At 33.8% G+C, this 15814-nt stretch overlaps 3 protein-coding genes across 4 annotated transcripts in view; 1 reads left to right on the top strand and 2 right to left on the bottom strand.

Moving 5' to 3' along the window:
* The window catches only part of LOC125050816 (dynein axonemal heavy chain 2), a 90482-nt gene that overhangs the window by 4494 nt on the left and 70174 nt on the right, over positions 1–15814 (bottom strand). The window contains exons 72-76 of the mRNA XM_047650845.1: positions 15023–15208; positions 10336–10520; positions 8998–9139; positions 8721–8801; positions 4434–4601 (exon numbers count right to left, since the gene is read on the bottom strand). Coding sequence (XP_047506801.1) covers positions 4434–4601; positions 8721–8801; positions 8998–9139; positions 10336–10520; positions 15023–15208 — 762 coding nt within the window. The remainder of the gene's footprint in view (positions 1–4433; positions 4602–8720; positions 8802–8997; positions 9140–10335; positions 10521–15022; positions 15209–15814) is intronic.
* LOC125050815 (myb/SANT-like DNA-binding domain-containing protein 3) lies at positions 10760–12685 on the top strand. 2 transcript variants are annotated; one of them, XR_007117208.1, is made up of 3 exons: positions 10760–11632; positions 11830–12062; positions 12277–12685. XR_007117208.1 is itself a non-coding variant. In XM_047650844.1 (3 exons), exons 1-3 carry the CDS (start codon positions 11453–11455, stop codon positions 12669–12671), a joined length of 786 nt encoding a protein of 261 aa, XP_047506800.1. In that variant the 5' UTR covers positions 10760–11452; the 3' UTR covers positions 12672–12685. The 2 variants fall into 2 exon arrangements, 1 of the variants encoding a protein (XP_047506800.1); XM_047650844.1 differs by having other exon boundaries at positions 11852–12062.
* Positions 12686–14552, bottom strand: LOC125050810 (putative nuclease HARBI1). Its single transcript, XM_047650835.1, has 2 exons — positions 13882–14552; positions 12686–13502 (listed from the first exon to the last, which is right to left on the bottom strand). Exons 1-2 carry the CDS (start codon positions 14182–14184, stop codon positions 12720–12722), a joined length of 1086 nt encoding a protein of 361 aa, XP_047506791.1. The 5' UTR covers positions 14185–14552; the 3' UTR covers positions 12686–12719.

The following is a 15814-nucleotide window of genomic DNA, read 5'->3' as shown; positions in this document are numbered from 1 at the left end:
ATTAAAATTAGAATTGGATTCAGCACATCAAACAATTGAAACCCTATTAATTGAAAATTCCACGAAAAATCTTGAAATTATAAAACAAAAGGAAACTATAAATAATCTAAAACAAAATTATTCTTCACCTTCTATTAATATTACTACCAACACCTTACTACAAAAGCAAAACCAAGAAAATGCGGAACTCGCCTGTAGTTCCTGCCCTTCCAAATATAAGGAACAGAATAAGCGCATTGTACAAGAATTTCCACCAAATATCGAAAACCACAAGCAGAATAGTAAGGAGCTGCCAATAGATGTCACTATAAGAACAACAAAACCAGTTATTCAAACCGATAATGTCATGACTTTAAATGGTCAAGTAATAGAAAATCGACCCAAAATAATAATATTTGGAGATCAGCAAGCTTGTGGCTTAACACATAAATTAATAAAATCAAGATTAAATATACAAAACGACAATTACAAAGTTACTTCGTTTATAAAGCCCCATGCTACGAGTGCACAGATTTTAAGTAGTTGTATCAGTGAAATTAATAAGTCCATTAAACCTAAAGACATTATAGTATTAATAATAGGTGCAAACGATAAACGCCCTTATACCTTCATCTCACAATTGTGTAATGTGTTATACCAATTGCGACAGCAAAAGGTGTTTATAACCAATGTACAATATAATGCTCACTTAAATGTAAAATTAATTAACTTTCATCTAGAATCTATACTATCTAATTATAAATATTGCCACTACTTAAAAATACGCCACTCGAAGTACGATAACAACACACCCTATTCTCATACAAAACACCTCTTCAACTTATGTGATAAAATAAACACGGAAATTGAGTACATTCGATATTATACACAGCATAAGACAAATCTTAACTATAAATCCAGCGTGCAACCTAGTCACACAAACAAGTCGACTCACACCGTACAATTAAAAATAACAAATTTTCTTAAAATGTCAGGTACCAATATTACAAATAAAAACCAGCCTTCCAGTTGTAATTTTTTTCGTAACAACTAATAAGCAAAATAAATTAAGACTAGTCCATCAAAATATAGCAGGGTTGCTTAGCAAACAGGATTTAGTTAGTGTAGCCATCACGGACCTGCAAGGAAGTTTGGGAAGTGTGGACATCATATGTTTCACAGAAACTTTTATTAAACAAGGAAGTGAATCCAACGTTAAAATAAATAATTATAGATTAGTCTCTTCATATTCTCGGCCTAATCAACGCCGAGGTGGTTCGTGCATCTTAATAAAAAACAATTTGAAATACAAGGAAATTTGTTACCCTAGACCCCCAATTCCTCTCCAATTCGAATATTGTGGCGTTGAAATAAGTAAATACAACTTAATAATAATATGTATTTACCGGACTCCTACTTTAGATGTAACAACTTTTTTATATAATTTAGAACAACTTTTAAGTAACCTATGCAGGAAACGCAACAAAAAACTAATATTATGTGGAGACTGGAACATAGACATTTTAAAAAATAATAAAAGTTCCCACGAACTTATCTCTATTCTTCTAAATAATAATTTACAAAATCATGTAAAACACCCAACACGGAAAAACTCCTGCTTAGACTTAATAGCAAGTAACATAAATGACACACACTCGGACCTCCACTACTTGGCACTTTCAGACCATGAGACCGCACAATCACTGACTTTTACACTCGAAGAAAACGAAAATTTTAAAGATATTCCAAAATACTGGTTTATATACAGACGAGAACTCAATAGGGAAAACACTAATACATTTATTAGGTGTCTATCAAGCCTCACCTTCTCGGACGTATACAGCTCCACCACAACAAATGAAGCATTCGACAACTTCCATGACACTATAACTTTGTTTTACAATTTATGTTTTCCGATCCTAAAAATTAAAAATACATTCAAACCTATCAAAAATAGATTCTTTACTAAAGCCCTAAAAAAATGTTGTATAAAAAAAAGAACGTTATACCTAAAATATCATTTAAATAAGCACAATAAAAAACAAAATAAATCTGCATATAATAAATACTCATCTATTTTAAAAAAATGTATACATAAGTCCCATCAGCTTACTAATGCAGAATACATAAATTGCGCAAAAAACAAAACTAAAGCAGCCTGGAATGTAATTAAAACAAATACACGAGACATGAGATTTTATTCAGGAATAGAAGCAATTGATATTGATAGCAAAACATATGAATCACCACATGAAATATGCAACTTATTTAATGACTATTTTACCTCACTGCCTACAAAAAATAAAACAAACAATTTGCCAGAAGCCAAAATCCCTCTAAATCATAAAAGTATTTTTCTTTCCCCCATAAATAACACGGATATATTAAAAATTATTACATCGCTAAAAAATACAAAATCTACAGGATACGATAATTTAGATACCAAAACAATTAAATCATGCGCTTTATACCTACTTGATCCACTGACATACATAATTAATCTATCGATGGTAGAAGGAATCTTTCCTGAAAAACTAAAAATATCAATTATCAAACCATTACATAAAAAAGGAGCAAAAACACAAATGACTAATTATAGACCAATAACTTTAATTCCCATATTATCTAAAATTTTCGAAAAAGTAATGTATAATAAAATAGAGAATTTCCTTTTATCATACGATATTTTAAAAAAAGAACAATTTGGTTTCAGAAAAAATTGTTCTACCACCCTTGCGTGCTTTTCCCTAGTCAAACAAATTACTGAATGCTTAAATGATAAAATGCTTATAGGTTGTATCTTTCTAGATATGACAAAGGCTTTTGACTTTGTATATCATGAAAGACTTTTAAAAAAATTAGATTGTTACGGAATAAGAGGTAATGCTTATAACTGGGTGAAAAGTTACCTTGAAAATAGAATGCAATATGTGGAGATAACAAAGATTTGTAAATTAGAGCAAAAAACCTATAGATCCAATTTTAAGAAAAATGAGTACGGAACACCTCAAGGCAGTATTTTGGCCCCGCTACTTTTTCTAACATACATAAATGACCTTCCAGATGCTATACACCAGAACTGTATACTATTTGCTGATGACACTACACTTATAATAAAAAGTAAAAACGAACAAGACTTAAAAAACAACTTAATTAAATCTCTAGACGACGCCATTAACTGGATGAATTCCAATAATCTACAAATAAACATGACCAAAACTAACATAATCCATTTTCAGACATATAACTCTAAAACACAATTAGACTTACAATATAAAAGCAATAAACTAGACATAATGAACGAGTGTGTATTTTTAGGTATAACGATAGATAAATTTTGTAGTTGGAAGGCACATATTGAAAAATTACAGAACAAAATAGACAGTTTTGTTTTTGTGTTAAAACGACTAAGGGAAACTGTTAACCATGCTACGGTATTAGCTGCTTATCATGCATATGTTTCATCTATACTTAGATATGGAATTATAATTTGGGGAAATTCAGTCGAAGTAAATAGGGTATTTAAGGCTCAAAAGAAATGTATTAGAGCAATTTGTGGAGCAAACTGTCTTGATAGTTGCGTACCTTTATTTAAGAAGCTCAAAATTTTATCTCTTCCATGTATTTATATTTTAGAGATATCCTTATTCGTGCACAGAAACATACATATTTTTAAGTCGAATGTAGAAGTTGAAGTAAGAAGTAGACATGGGATGAAATTGGCTGTGCCAAAAATCAATCTGGAACTGTTTCGGAAAAACAGCTTTTGTATGGCAATTAAAGTCTACAATAAATTACCAAAAGAATTAAAAGATCTTCCGTCTAGATTCTTTAAAAAGCGACTTAGTGAATTACTTTTAGAAAAAATGTACTATTCAATAAATGATTATTTGCATGAAACACCGTAATTGATATAAAGCTAATGATATAATGTATATAATATAATAGACTAGATAGTATAAGAATAATTGACATTGAATAATAATGTGAAATACTTTAAGACAAATTTGCGCGCCATCGTGTGTGGCAGAATATGCGAACGATTTATGATTGTATCACCTTAACATTTTGTACCATATTCTTGCAAAAAATAAATTATTATTATTATTATTATTATTAATAAACTGTATGTATAGACTCAGATGTTCAGACTCGTATTGAAATTGAAAAATGTGCCCGGCCAAAAAGGTTTACCATCTCTGACATGTCAAAAAATGATAGCTGCCTGAATTCTACGGAATTAAAAATCAGAGTATAGGTGATCAGCCCGTGCCTGACACACGCTATTGACTTTTTAAAGGCATTCCGGTTTCCTCACGATGTTTTTTCTTCACCTTACTTAAATAATACCTTGTCAAATGCGCACATAGAAAGTCAATTAGAGTTATAACCTACAACTTCAGATGAGTGTCGCACGTAACCCCTGCTCAGACAAACTTAATATAAAACAATACCTTCAAGCCAGAAGTAATGCCCGATATAAGCACATTATAGTATCCGATCTCCTGCAAAAGGGAGACGCACATGGGCATCACAATCTCCGGCCCCATCATCCGCTCTGTGGTCTCCACGTCTATCTTGGACGGCAGCTTCACTATCATCTCAGCTGCTAATTCGTCCACCTATCAAATACGATTTCTCTTCTATTCCGAGTTCACAATGTTTCTGAACTTTTGTCAAAAATTTCAAGTTAAGTGTATAGGCTATATCTTACGGATTTCGTTCATTCAAATATTCAATAACGGTTATATAAACGTAAAATCTCTTGCTTCATTGCTTTTCATAACTGCCTTGCGATTCTGTAACTCACTTTTCGAACTCTCACAGCGGTTTTCGCAGCGGTGGTCGCGCTCAAATCAGTCGTGAAGCAGTCATTTTACGATTTGGCATTCTGATAAACAATAAACTACAATCAGCTGTGAGAGTTCGAAAAGTGAGTTACAGAATCGCAAGGCTGTATTGAATGGTATGTGTAAGGGTTATTGTACAAACCATATTGGTTAAAAAATGTAACATATCATGATTTCGATTATATTCTTGGTAAAATTGGTTGAACTATTCTTGAATAGTCAAAAAATAGACTTTTTGTGCATAACAGAGCACTGGCTAAAAAAATATGAAGTTTTGTTTAATTTTTGTAACCACAGGGTTGGTAGTGTGTTTTGCAGAGAAAATGCAATTCATGGTGGCTCATTAATCCTAATAAGTAAAAAACTTAAATGCAAAGAAAGAAAGGATATTATCAGCCTCTCTGTAGAACTAACTATTGAAATCTCCTGTGTGGAACTGGAGCAATTCATTGTTGTATGTCTATATTGTCCTCCATCAGCTGTCTATAATAATGTTGAAAATGTATTAGAGGAGATATTGTGTAAATTAGTAAAGTGTAATAAAGGGCTAATTGTGTTAAAAGTGTTAAACTTTAATGTCAATTTACTTTGTCATTCTAATTCAAGTGTACGCATACTTAGTCTTTTTCGTTCATACAATTTAATAAATCAATTTCATTCACCCACAAGAATAACAGCTAGCACCGCAACTTGTATAGATAACATAGTGACATAGCCCCTTTGAATGTTTGTATTTTCAATAGATTTAAATCTGATCACACTGCTGGTCAATGGTTTGAATTCCAATTAAGGAAACAAAAAACATGTAAAAAGAAGAAAATTGTGATAACTCCTATTACAAATGACCGTTTGGACAGATTTAGAGAAGCATTGGTCTATAGAATGCCATTTCTGTGTGGCAACTCATCCCCTAATAATTTATACAATACTTTTTTTGGATCATTTATTGATGAATTCAAGAAAGTATTTACTCAAAAGACTTTATTGGTCTCTGAGAAAACAAGTTTCTGTGACTGGGCAAATGAGGAGTTACACAGGAAAAGGTTAAAATTATATGAAATCTATGACGAAATGCAATATAACACTAGTGTGGAATTTAGGGAATATGTTAGGTTGTATTCAAATAATTTCAAAAAAGATTGCAAAACTGCAAAGTCTCAATATTTAAGTTCAAAAATAAAAAATAGCATGGATAAAGTAAAAGCTACCTGGAAAATAATAAATGAAGAATCAGGTAAAACGTCTGACAAACGAACTGATTATATGTTAAAAGTTAAAGGGAAGTTAATAAAATCTGACCCAGAGGTAGCTTCTTCTTTTGAAGAGTTCTTTACAAATGTACCACTAAATACGACCAAGTCCCTAGATTCTTCACCTGCTGCTGCGATCTCATTGCTAGAAAAATGTGTACCTGAATGTAATATTAAATTTCAGTTTAAACATATAACTTGTAATGATATCGTTAAAACTTTTAAGCTTATTAATTTAAAAAAAAGTAAAGATATATGGGGTATGTCAACAGTCATTTTAAATTCCGTTATTAATGTAATAAGCTCTGAATTGTCTATAATTTTTAACAGCTGTATCGATTGTGGAGTCTTTCCGGACGAAATGAAATTAAGTAAGATTACACCGTTGTTCAAGGCAGGTAGTGAGTCTGATCCGTCAAACTTCAGACCTGTTTCCGTGCTCCCTGCGTTGAGCAAAGTTTTTGAAAAGATAATGCTAGACCAGCTTTCTTTACATTTTAATAAAAATAAACTCTTACATAATAAACAGTATGGTTTCACTAAGGGTCGCTCCACAATCGATGCCGGTGTGAAGTTGATTTCGGACATATTTAACGCCTGGGAAGAATCATATGATGGAGTCGGCGTCTTTTGTGACCTGTCAAAGGCCTTTGACTGTGTTCATCCTGATATACTCGTTGGAAAGCTTCAACACTATGGCGTTGATGGCAAAGCTTCCAGCCTGATGAATTCATATTTAAAGGGAAGGATCCAAAGAGTTCATGTCAATGGAGTCACCTCTCCGGGTTCGCAGGTATCAATGGGCGTCCCCCAAGGATCGATTCTCGGGCCTTTCTTATTTCTGATTTACATAAATGACCTCCCATTCTTTGTCAACGAAGTTCATGAGATGGTATTGTTTGCTGATGACACTTCACTTCTATTTAAAGTGAATAGGAATAACGTATTATTGGACGATGTGAACAATTCTATCTCTCGTATAGTTAACTGGTTTAATGTAAATAACTTATTGCTTAATGAGAATAAAACAAAATGTATTAGATTTACAACTACTAGCGTAAAGCGAGATATTGGTAACCTGAAAATTAAGGACAGTGAACTAAACTTTGTTGACAAAACTGTTTTTCTAGGCATAACAATAGATAGTAAACTCCAATGGGGCCCACACATAGAGACTCTTTCGAATAGGCTGAGCTCTGCAGCATATGCAGTAAAGAAAATCCGACAGTTTACTGATGAGGACACGGCTAAAATTGTGTATCATAGCTACTTTCATAGCGTTATGTCGTACGGCATTTTATTGTGGGGTGCTGCTGCAGAGGTTCAATCCATATTTGTGCTGCAGAAGCGGGCTGTTCGGGGAATTTGTTGTGTTTCTCCGAGGGAGTCGGTACGGAATAAGTTTAAGGAATTAAATATTATGACACTATCTGGTCAATATATTCTTGAAGCCTTGTTGTATGTCCAAAAAAATATAAACGATTTTAAAACAAATGGTGACTTTCACCAGTATAATACGCGAAATAGAACTAATTTGAGTGTACGACCAACCAGGCTCCAAAAGATAAACCACTCCTTATATGGAAATTGTATTCGTTTTTACAACAAACTCCCAAGCGCAATTAGAGAATTATCACTAAATAAATTCAAAGTCCTCGTTAAACGAAAATTAATCAACAAAGCTTTTTATAAATTTGAGGACTACTTAAATGATCCTAATCCTTGGGATTGAATTGCTCCAGTTCAAACAATTTGTATGACAATACTTGGCGATTAAAAAGAGTGGCGGAAAGTTTCTTGCCAGTTCTTCTTACCCGCTCTACGCCCTTGACTTGCGAACTGGTAGTAAATGTAAATTTACGATTAATTTAACTTGACTATTCAAAAGTGTACTTGGTTACCTACTTGAATAAAGATATTTTGAGTTTGAGTTTGAAAATAAATACATGACAAAAATGATAATGTTCAAGTGATTTTAATATGTAGACATGACATGCATTTATAGTTAATTTTTTAAAAATAAAACCTGTTTTTACGTTCTCAACATAGATGAATAATATATTTAATAAGTATGTTTAATTATTGCTCATACTTAGCGAAAAATAAAAAAAATGTGTGCGTGTAGTAGGTGTACACACGTAAGAAGTGAAACTTCTTTATGACCTTATTTTTCGAAAAATTATCTACTATATGCAACTTTACAGAAATTGGTTAAATAAAGTTAAATTAGATAAAGTTTAACAAAAGGCCTTTATTATCATAGACATGAATACAAATACAATTATTTGATTTTAACTTATTACTGTACTACTATGTAGTACTAAGATTATTACAGAATTTCATTAATTGTAATAGAATTATTAGTATTACTATCATTGTTATCGTTATTATATATTTTTGTTACTAATGGCTTCGAATCTCTTCGGATCAACCGTGGTAGGGACAAGAAAAAGATGGCGCGTAACCGAAAAATGTGACAAATGTGTGTAAATTTTTTTCCAACCCCGATAAAGAAGTTTCACTTCAAAAATGAAAATAAATAGTTTGTCGAATCATGACTCGTAAATACTATAATACCAGCTTATGTGTTGTTGTATATTATTTTGTTAGCATGTTACATACTTAGTCTAAAAATACAGACCTTTTGGTCTTCCCCTCCGCCGCCTCCCCCTCCGCCCGTGGAGGCCAGAGCAAATAGGGTCGAACACATTATTAGGGCATCCTATGTGAACGAGAACATACATTTTTGACATACAGGAATCAGACTAAGCGCTAAGTCCCAACTTTAAATTTTATTGAAACTTAAGGAATAAAACGGGTTCTGCTAAAGAAAAACATTCTAAAGATAATTTTAACACGTAACTAAACTGATATAATGTAAAATTTATATAAAAAATTTTTTCGAATGTATTACAAACCTGTGCTTGCGTAGCAACGTCAGCAGAGGCATGTTGTCCAACAGACTCGGCTCTTTCATAGGGCGGCAACAGATCCAGGAAGTCACGATAGGACTCCAGGCTTCCGTCTCTTGGGATGTGGTATGAGGGAATGCTGGCAAGCCTGGAAAAATAAATAGTAGGTTCACAGGTATAGATCTGTGATCGTCACTAATGATGTTCGCCATTTTTAAATAAAATTAAAAATGCGCTAAAATTTATAACAGAAACCAAATAGTTTTGAATTCTATTTTAATATATAAAATTAAATTGAAATAATATATTCTATTTCAATTTTAATAATAATACATTCTGCAATTAATACTAACCCAAAAGTTACCTACATAAAAAAGCACAACGCTAGAGTACATATACATATATCTCTTTTCATTATAGCCTAAACACATCTTGACAGAAAGAGACGAAATAATATTAGCTAAAAGAGTGCAACTGAGCGTTTCTAAGGCACTTATAGCTGTGCAGTAGATACTATGTGGAACCACGATATTGAATTATTTATTTCTGGTCCTTCAAGAAAAGAACGACAGGTCTTGAAAAGGTAAGAAATTACTTGATTACACATAATAAAAAGGATGTGTAGTTAAAAGAGAAAGTGCACCAGCCTCCACTAGGATTCCCTGTGTCCATGGGCAGCTAGTCTCTTCCTGTGTTAACATTGAGATAGTAAATTCTACATAACATTTACATTTCTATAATTAAACTATTGTTGCACAAGAAGAATATTTTCCGTTTCATCATAGGATAGGTTTAGAAAATGTCGCTTAAGATAGTTAGTAAATTTATAAAATTTTGAATCGATAGTGGATTTTTTTGTCTACAAGAAAGTTAAATAAAAGGCAATTGAATGAGAATATACGTTGGGCGAAGAAAGTGCGTTTTTGGGTAGCTTATAAGTGGGTTTGCGTTGTATATAAGAGATTTTTCAAGTATTACGTAACGAATTTCGAGAGGGGGGGGGGTCCTTTTGTAAAACGTTACGATGCGGGGCGGGGATTGAATTACGCGTTATTGTTACTGTCGACTTTCCAGTACTTTACACCACATAATGGTAACTTTTAGGTATAAAAAGTCATTAGTTGGTCACGAAACGTTATTATTGGGTACAGAAAAACGTTACGGCGCGTTACATGGGGGGGGGGGTTTCAATAATCTCCAAAAATTGCGTGACGTAATACTTGAACGCTCCCTGTTGTGGTTGTTTGTTTCTTAAAAATAAAGATCTTAAAAGGTCAGTAACCCATTTGCGAGACTTCTGATAATGTCAAGTTATAATCTAATCTAATAAGATGAAGTTGTTACCTATAAAATGGAGTCTCCAAGGCCTCCTCGCAGAAGAACTGGTTGATGTACGCGATGAGGACCCGCTTGTCCCAATCGTCAGTGATGTGTCCCCCATAGTTGATGATGGCGAATAAGTACCGCAGTGCGTCCCACGGGACCTCCTCGTATTCTTCCAGGTAGTTCGCTAGGAGATTGTCCGATACCTGCGTTTTATTTAAGCTTATATATTACACAATTCTTATTTATATATAAATATTTCTTGACGTCTCTTGTACTGTTTAGAACCAATGGTTCCAGCCTAAAATCATCACATTAAAAAAAAAAATTAAATTGAGGAAAAAATTAAAAACCACCCAACCTATTGTTTGTCATGTCCTTAAACTTAAAGGAAATTAATTACATTACATTACAATGAATCATTTAAAATAATGCAAGTCAAAGTCTAAGGGTGAGATCTATAGTCCGCACTTGGACTTTACTCTGACTTAACTATCGAGCTAAGACACAGTCGGTATTTATAGAGCAAACTGCGAATCCCTCCCTAGTGTTGGCTTAGCTTAATCTCAAGTCCACGAAATCGACGACTTACCAAAAACTTTGACTATAAGCCTAACAAAAATAATGGCCTAAAATTTGCTCTACCATCATATCTTTTACTGGACTTTTTATTTTTGTCGGTTTTTAATGAACGGTGTTGCCATTTGGTATCAGAGTTCCATAGACTTTGGGAAAAATAGAATTTGAATTCAAAGAAATTTTAAATGATCTTGATAAATACCTATGAAATGCATGAAATAAAATAATTACACATTATTATGGTATCTATTGTTGTTTATTTACATTATTTATATAAGTGTTCAACCCCATTTTTGAGAGATCTTATAAATAACTGGTGTGATATCGTATCTGTCATCTGGCAGCACTGGCATATGTTGACAACAAAATTCAAACTACATAATATAAGCAAACCAACTTCGTCTCTCGCTAATCGCTTCACATCCGTTGACCGTTATTTTCGATTACCTGAATCTTCTACCTTTTATTACCTGACGACCTTGCTTGCTCAACGGATTTTGTACCTGCTTAAACGACTGACCACGGCTATTCTCACTCGGACCGGACTCGCTCACAAAAAATGGATAAAAAAAAACAGAAGCCTTACTCGGAATATGAGAGGCAACTGCTTGTACAGTTGGTTCAGTCAAAGATTGGCATTCTAGAGAACAGGAAGACGGACGCCGTTTCCCAAAAAAAGAAACACGAGGCTTGGGAAGAATTAGCAATAGAATTTAATAACTCTAACGTGTCACATACTGTAAGTAATCCACCAACATACACTATCTATAAATATCAATATGCTGTACGATAATTACAAAGATAGATATATAACTAGAGTATAGTTAGGTACAAGGATAGAATGAGCCAAAGCCAAAGCAATGCTAATGTAACCTTGGTGGTAAATTTTGGTTTGATAAAATTTTCATGTTTGTCATATGAACTTTTATATTTCAGTACAATTTTTTTTCGATTTTAGGCTGATTCTAAACAATTAAAAAAGATGTGGCAAAATATGAAGGCAAAAGCTAGGGATGCCAAAACCCTTGAAGCCCAAAGGAAGAGGACAGGAGGAGGACCAGCACCGCCTGAAATGGGGCCAATGGACACTCAAGTGATTGCAGTCATGCCACAAATAATGCCATCAATAGATGTGCCAATAGACTGTGACACATTAACTACAGTAGAAGGTAAGATCATTTCCCAAAGATATAATTCCTCATCATTTTCAACCAACTCACATCCACTGCTAAACATAGGCCTCTCCCAAAGTATGTGACAACACTCTGTTCTCACCCCTACCAGACTTCTGGACAGGTATATTAGTTGACCTGCATGTTATCTTATTCTAACCAATAAAAGACATACCTATATGATAACTTATTTGACTGTTTACTTTTATAGCTGGTACTGGTTATGACAACGACGGTGAAAGCTGGAGACCAAAGAGGGCAAGAGTGTCCAGTATAGAGGCCACACTTGAATCTGTAATTCAGCCGGGAACAAGCCAGGACTGGACTGATGAAGCTGGGTTAACGGAAACCAGTGTTGAGGTCACCACTAAAAGTGAACCCTCTCAGCTATCAGCTACACCATCAGCGATCAGAAAAAATAAAACTTCATTTGAGGATATTAAAAAAAAATTGCTGTGGCAAGAGTTAGACAACAACAAAAAAAAATTTGAGATAGAAGTGGAACACATGAAACTAAAAAATCAGTTAGAAATCGAATTTCTTCGACATAAATATAAATTAGAACTAGAAATTTTACAGTTTAAAAAAGAATCTGAAAATAAATGATTAAAATGAAACAATTTTTGTTTTAATTTTCTTTATTACCAAACCAACCTAGTTAAATTGTGCAATCACAGATTGCCGGAATGCTAGACCTGTAGTAGATCTTTCATTGTTTCTGTGTTGTTCGACTTCTGGTGTTTGATCAGTAAGATCACCATCGTCATAAACATCCCCTCTCTGTATACCTATATTATGTAATACAGCACAAGCTATAATTATGTTGCTGGTATTTGTCAATTTTGATCGTAGTCCTCTCTGCAAACATGGAAATTTCTTTTTCCACACTCCGAAAAACCTTTCAACAATATTCCTAGTTCTCAATTGAGAATAATTATAATTATTGTCAGCTCTTGTTTGTGGATTCAAAAGTGGTGTTAACATGAAGTTCAGTGCTGGATAGCCGCTGTCACCTACTAAAACTCCTTCTAGTTCACCATTTACCAGTCTTGCATACGCCTGGCTGTTTCTAAATATCCTGCTGTCGTGTGAACTTCCAGGCCACCTAGTCACTATATCAAATATTTCGAGATCAGGCCCTATTATAGCTTGCACATTTACAGAAAAATACCCTTTTCTATTCCTGTATGCTTCAGAGTGGGTGATACCTCTGGGTCTATTAATTTTAATGTGGGTACAGTCAATAGCTCCGATTATATTATTTAGGCCATGGTGCGTATTAGATTTTCCTAATTCTTCAAACTTCCTTTTGACTGTGGTCATATTTCTTGGAAAATTCACAAATCTAGGAAGTAATTTACTCAACTCTGCGGAAACTTTATTTACAATTAAGCACACTGAAGATTGGCTTATGCTGTTCAAATCACCACACACCATCTGTAATTTCAAGGAATAATTATTAGTTACATATATGTTATGCTTCTGAAAGTCAGAAGACAAATGTCTTCAACCAGTGTGTCCTGCCAATGATGATGCATGGTGAAGAAACATCACTGACACTGGTTAAGCGAGCAATGGGGAGAGCTATGCTTGGTATTTCTCTGAAGGATCAAATTAGAAATGAGGTGATCCGTCAGAAAACAAAGGATACCAATATAGCTGTCTGTAAGGTGAACTGGCAATAACAATTTGTCCGATAGTGACCTAGAACAAGCAAAAATAGCATGGGACGCATTCTGGCCCACTGGACTGACAATCTGAAAGTACTGTCTTTATCAAATCGAAAAACAATACATATTTATGACCACAATATTACCTGAAAACATCCAGTTGCATAAAACCTTAATGCAATAAGTATTTGCAATTGCGGTAGAATTGGCAATCCTCTGTTATTAAAAGGTTGTAAGTTTGTAATTATCAGTGGCAGGATCACATTTAGTACCGTGTGTTTAAAAAAACGGTACCTTCTTTTAAATTCATTCTCACTGTACAGCTCGAAAGGATTTTGGTTGTATTCGTTCCGAACATATAGCTTAGGCATACGGGGATTCATATCGGCTGCAGTTCCTAACGTTTCAATGTTTTCTATTGAAGTTAGAACTCTCTCTATATTCTCCATTGTCACTTTCGATATTGAAAATTCGTATCAAAGCCAAAACACAAAACGTCACAGTCCTTCAGGAAAGCGTAGGTCTTAAGTAGGTATACGGGATCGGTACAGGTCCAAGTCACAAAGCCAGTCGTTGTTTTAATAAATATTTATATGCTCAAACAAACAGAAACAGAGAAGTGATAAAGCGGTTGAAACTTTTGAATTGTTGATACAAGTTCTCTGTTGCTGTTGCCAAAACAATGCGATCCGTTCTACGTAACAAAATTATTGCCATCTTTAAATACATTTTCTAAAGGTTACTCGTAAATTTCTAGTTATTGCAATAATAAAATAAATAAATACATAAATAACAATAAATTGAAGATATATGTGTACCGTTTTAGATGTTTAAATATTTGTTATTGTTTACTTTTTTAAAGGATAATAAACAAAGTATTGCATGAAATGAAACATCAATTTGTATTTTGACATTTGCTGTCTTAGCTTGGGCTTAGCTTAATCTAACCGTTAAAATGTCTATAAATACGAAATCATAGTTTAACCTTAGTGTACACTAAGCAAAGTTTTTCGTAAGGTAAGTCTGAGCAAAGTCCAAGTGCGGACTATAGATCTCACCCTAAGATGCGGTCTAATTCGTATCTTAAGTTACAATCTCATCTTCAGCGCTGTCAAATATTGCAAACTTCAGACAGTAAAAATGGTTTAAATTTGATAACATTTTCAAATATTATAAAAAAAACGTCTATTATTATCATTGTTTATTATTCTAATAATATATTATTATCATAATTCTATACTCATAAAATCATAACTGCAGTTATGAAAACATCAATATGAAACTTACATCAAAATCGGAGTCATTAAAACTGTACACGGCATTGTAACCCAGCTGCCTGAATCTCTTCCTGGCAATGAGAGAGCAGTGGAAGAAAGAGACACAGAAGAGTAGCCGTCGATACTTCGGTGTGGCCTCGTCAAATTTATCCTCGTTCAAGTTTGAGAATATCCTGACGAGGTTTCCTTTCAGGCCCTGGATTGCGAATTGTTAAGAAGAAAATATGTGCATTTTTCCTTAGTATGGTGTTGTTGTCGAAAGTGTGGCTTCAGGGTGTGACTCCCACCCACAGGGTCGTAGGTTTGATCCCTGGCTGTGCACCAATGGACATTCTTTCTATGTGCGCATTTAATATTCGCTCGAACGGTGAAGGACAACATCGTGCCGAAATCTTCGATCTAAAGTCCTCGGCGCGTGTCAGGCACAGAAGGCTGATCACCTACTTGCCTATTAGATTGACAATCATGAAACAGATACAGAATTTGAGGCCCAGACCTAAAAAGGTTGTAGCACCACTGATACTTTCTTTATTGAAATACATATAAATTTTGATTCGGCTGGCCGTCACTTGATTCACTTAGATAGATAAAATTAGATAAAAAATCGGTTGTCTGTAAAGTCGGTTTACTGACGATAGTTGAACGTGACAACGTCATAAAAAAATATTGATGGGATGGTTGCATTTTTAAAAAAAATTTTTTTAATTTCATTTGTTTGATAGGTATTTTGTATGGATATAGAGAAGGAGGTAAATTTAAATCACAATTAAATTAATCAAGTTACATTTATTTGTACGCATAA

This window comes from Pieris napi, chromosome 7, assembly GCF_905475465.1.
Source record: "Pieris napi chromosome 7, ilPieNapi1.2, whole genome shotgun sequence".
NCBI lineage: Eukaryota > Metazoa > Arthropoda > Insecta > Lepidoptera > Pieridae > Pieris > Pieris napi.
Note: the sequence above shows the minus strand (reverse complement) of the source record. Positions and strands in the feature narration are given on the sequence as shown.

Bases quoted from the DNA above. Each gene is read 5' to 3' on its own strand.
- LOC125050815 (XM_047650844.1), top strand. From the start codon at position 11,453: ATGGATAAAAAAAAACAGAAGCCTTACTCGGAATATGAGAGGCAACTG. The intron at 11,633-11,851 runs GTAAGTAATCCA...TTTCGATTTTAG, and splicing joins ACTCTAACGTGTCACATACT to GCTGATTCTAAACAATTAAA. The intron at 12,063-12,276 runs GTAAGATCATTT...TTACTTTTATAG, and splicing joins CACATTAACTACAGTAGAAG to CTGGTACTGGTTATGACAAC.
- LOC125050810 (XM_047650835.1), bottom strand. From the start codon at position 14,184: ATGGAGAATATAGAGAGAGTTCTAACTTCAATAGAAAACATTGAAACG. The intron at 13,503-13,881 runs GTAATATTGTGG...TTGAAATTACAG, and splicing joins ATGCAACTGGATGTTTTCAG to ATGGTGTGTGGTGATTTGAA.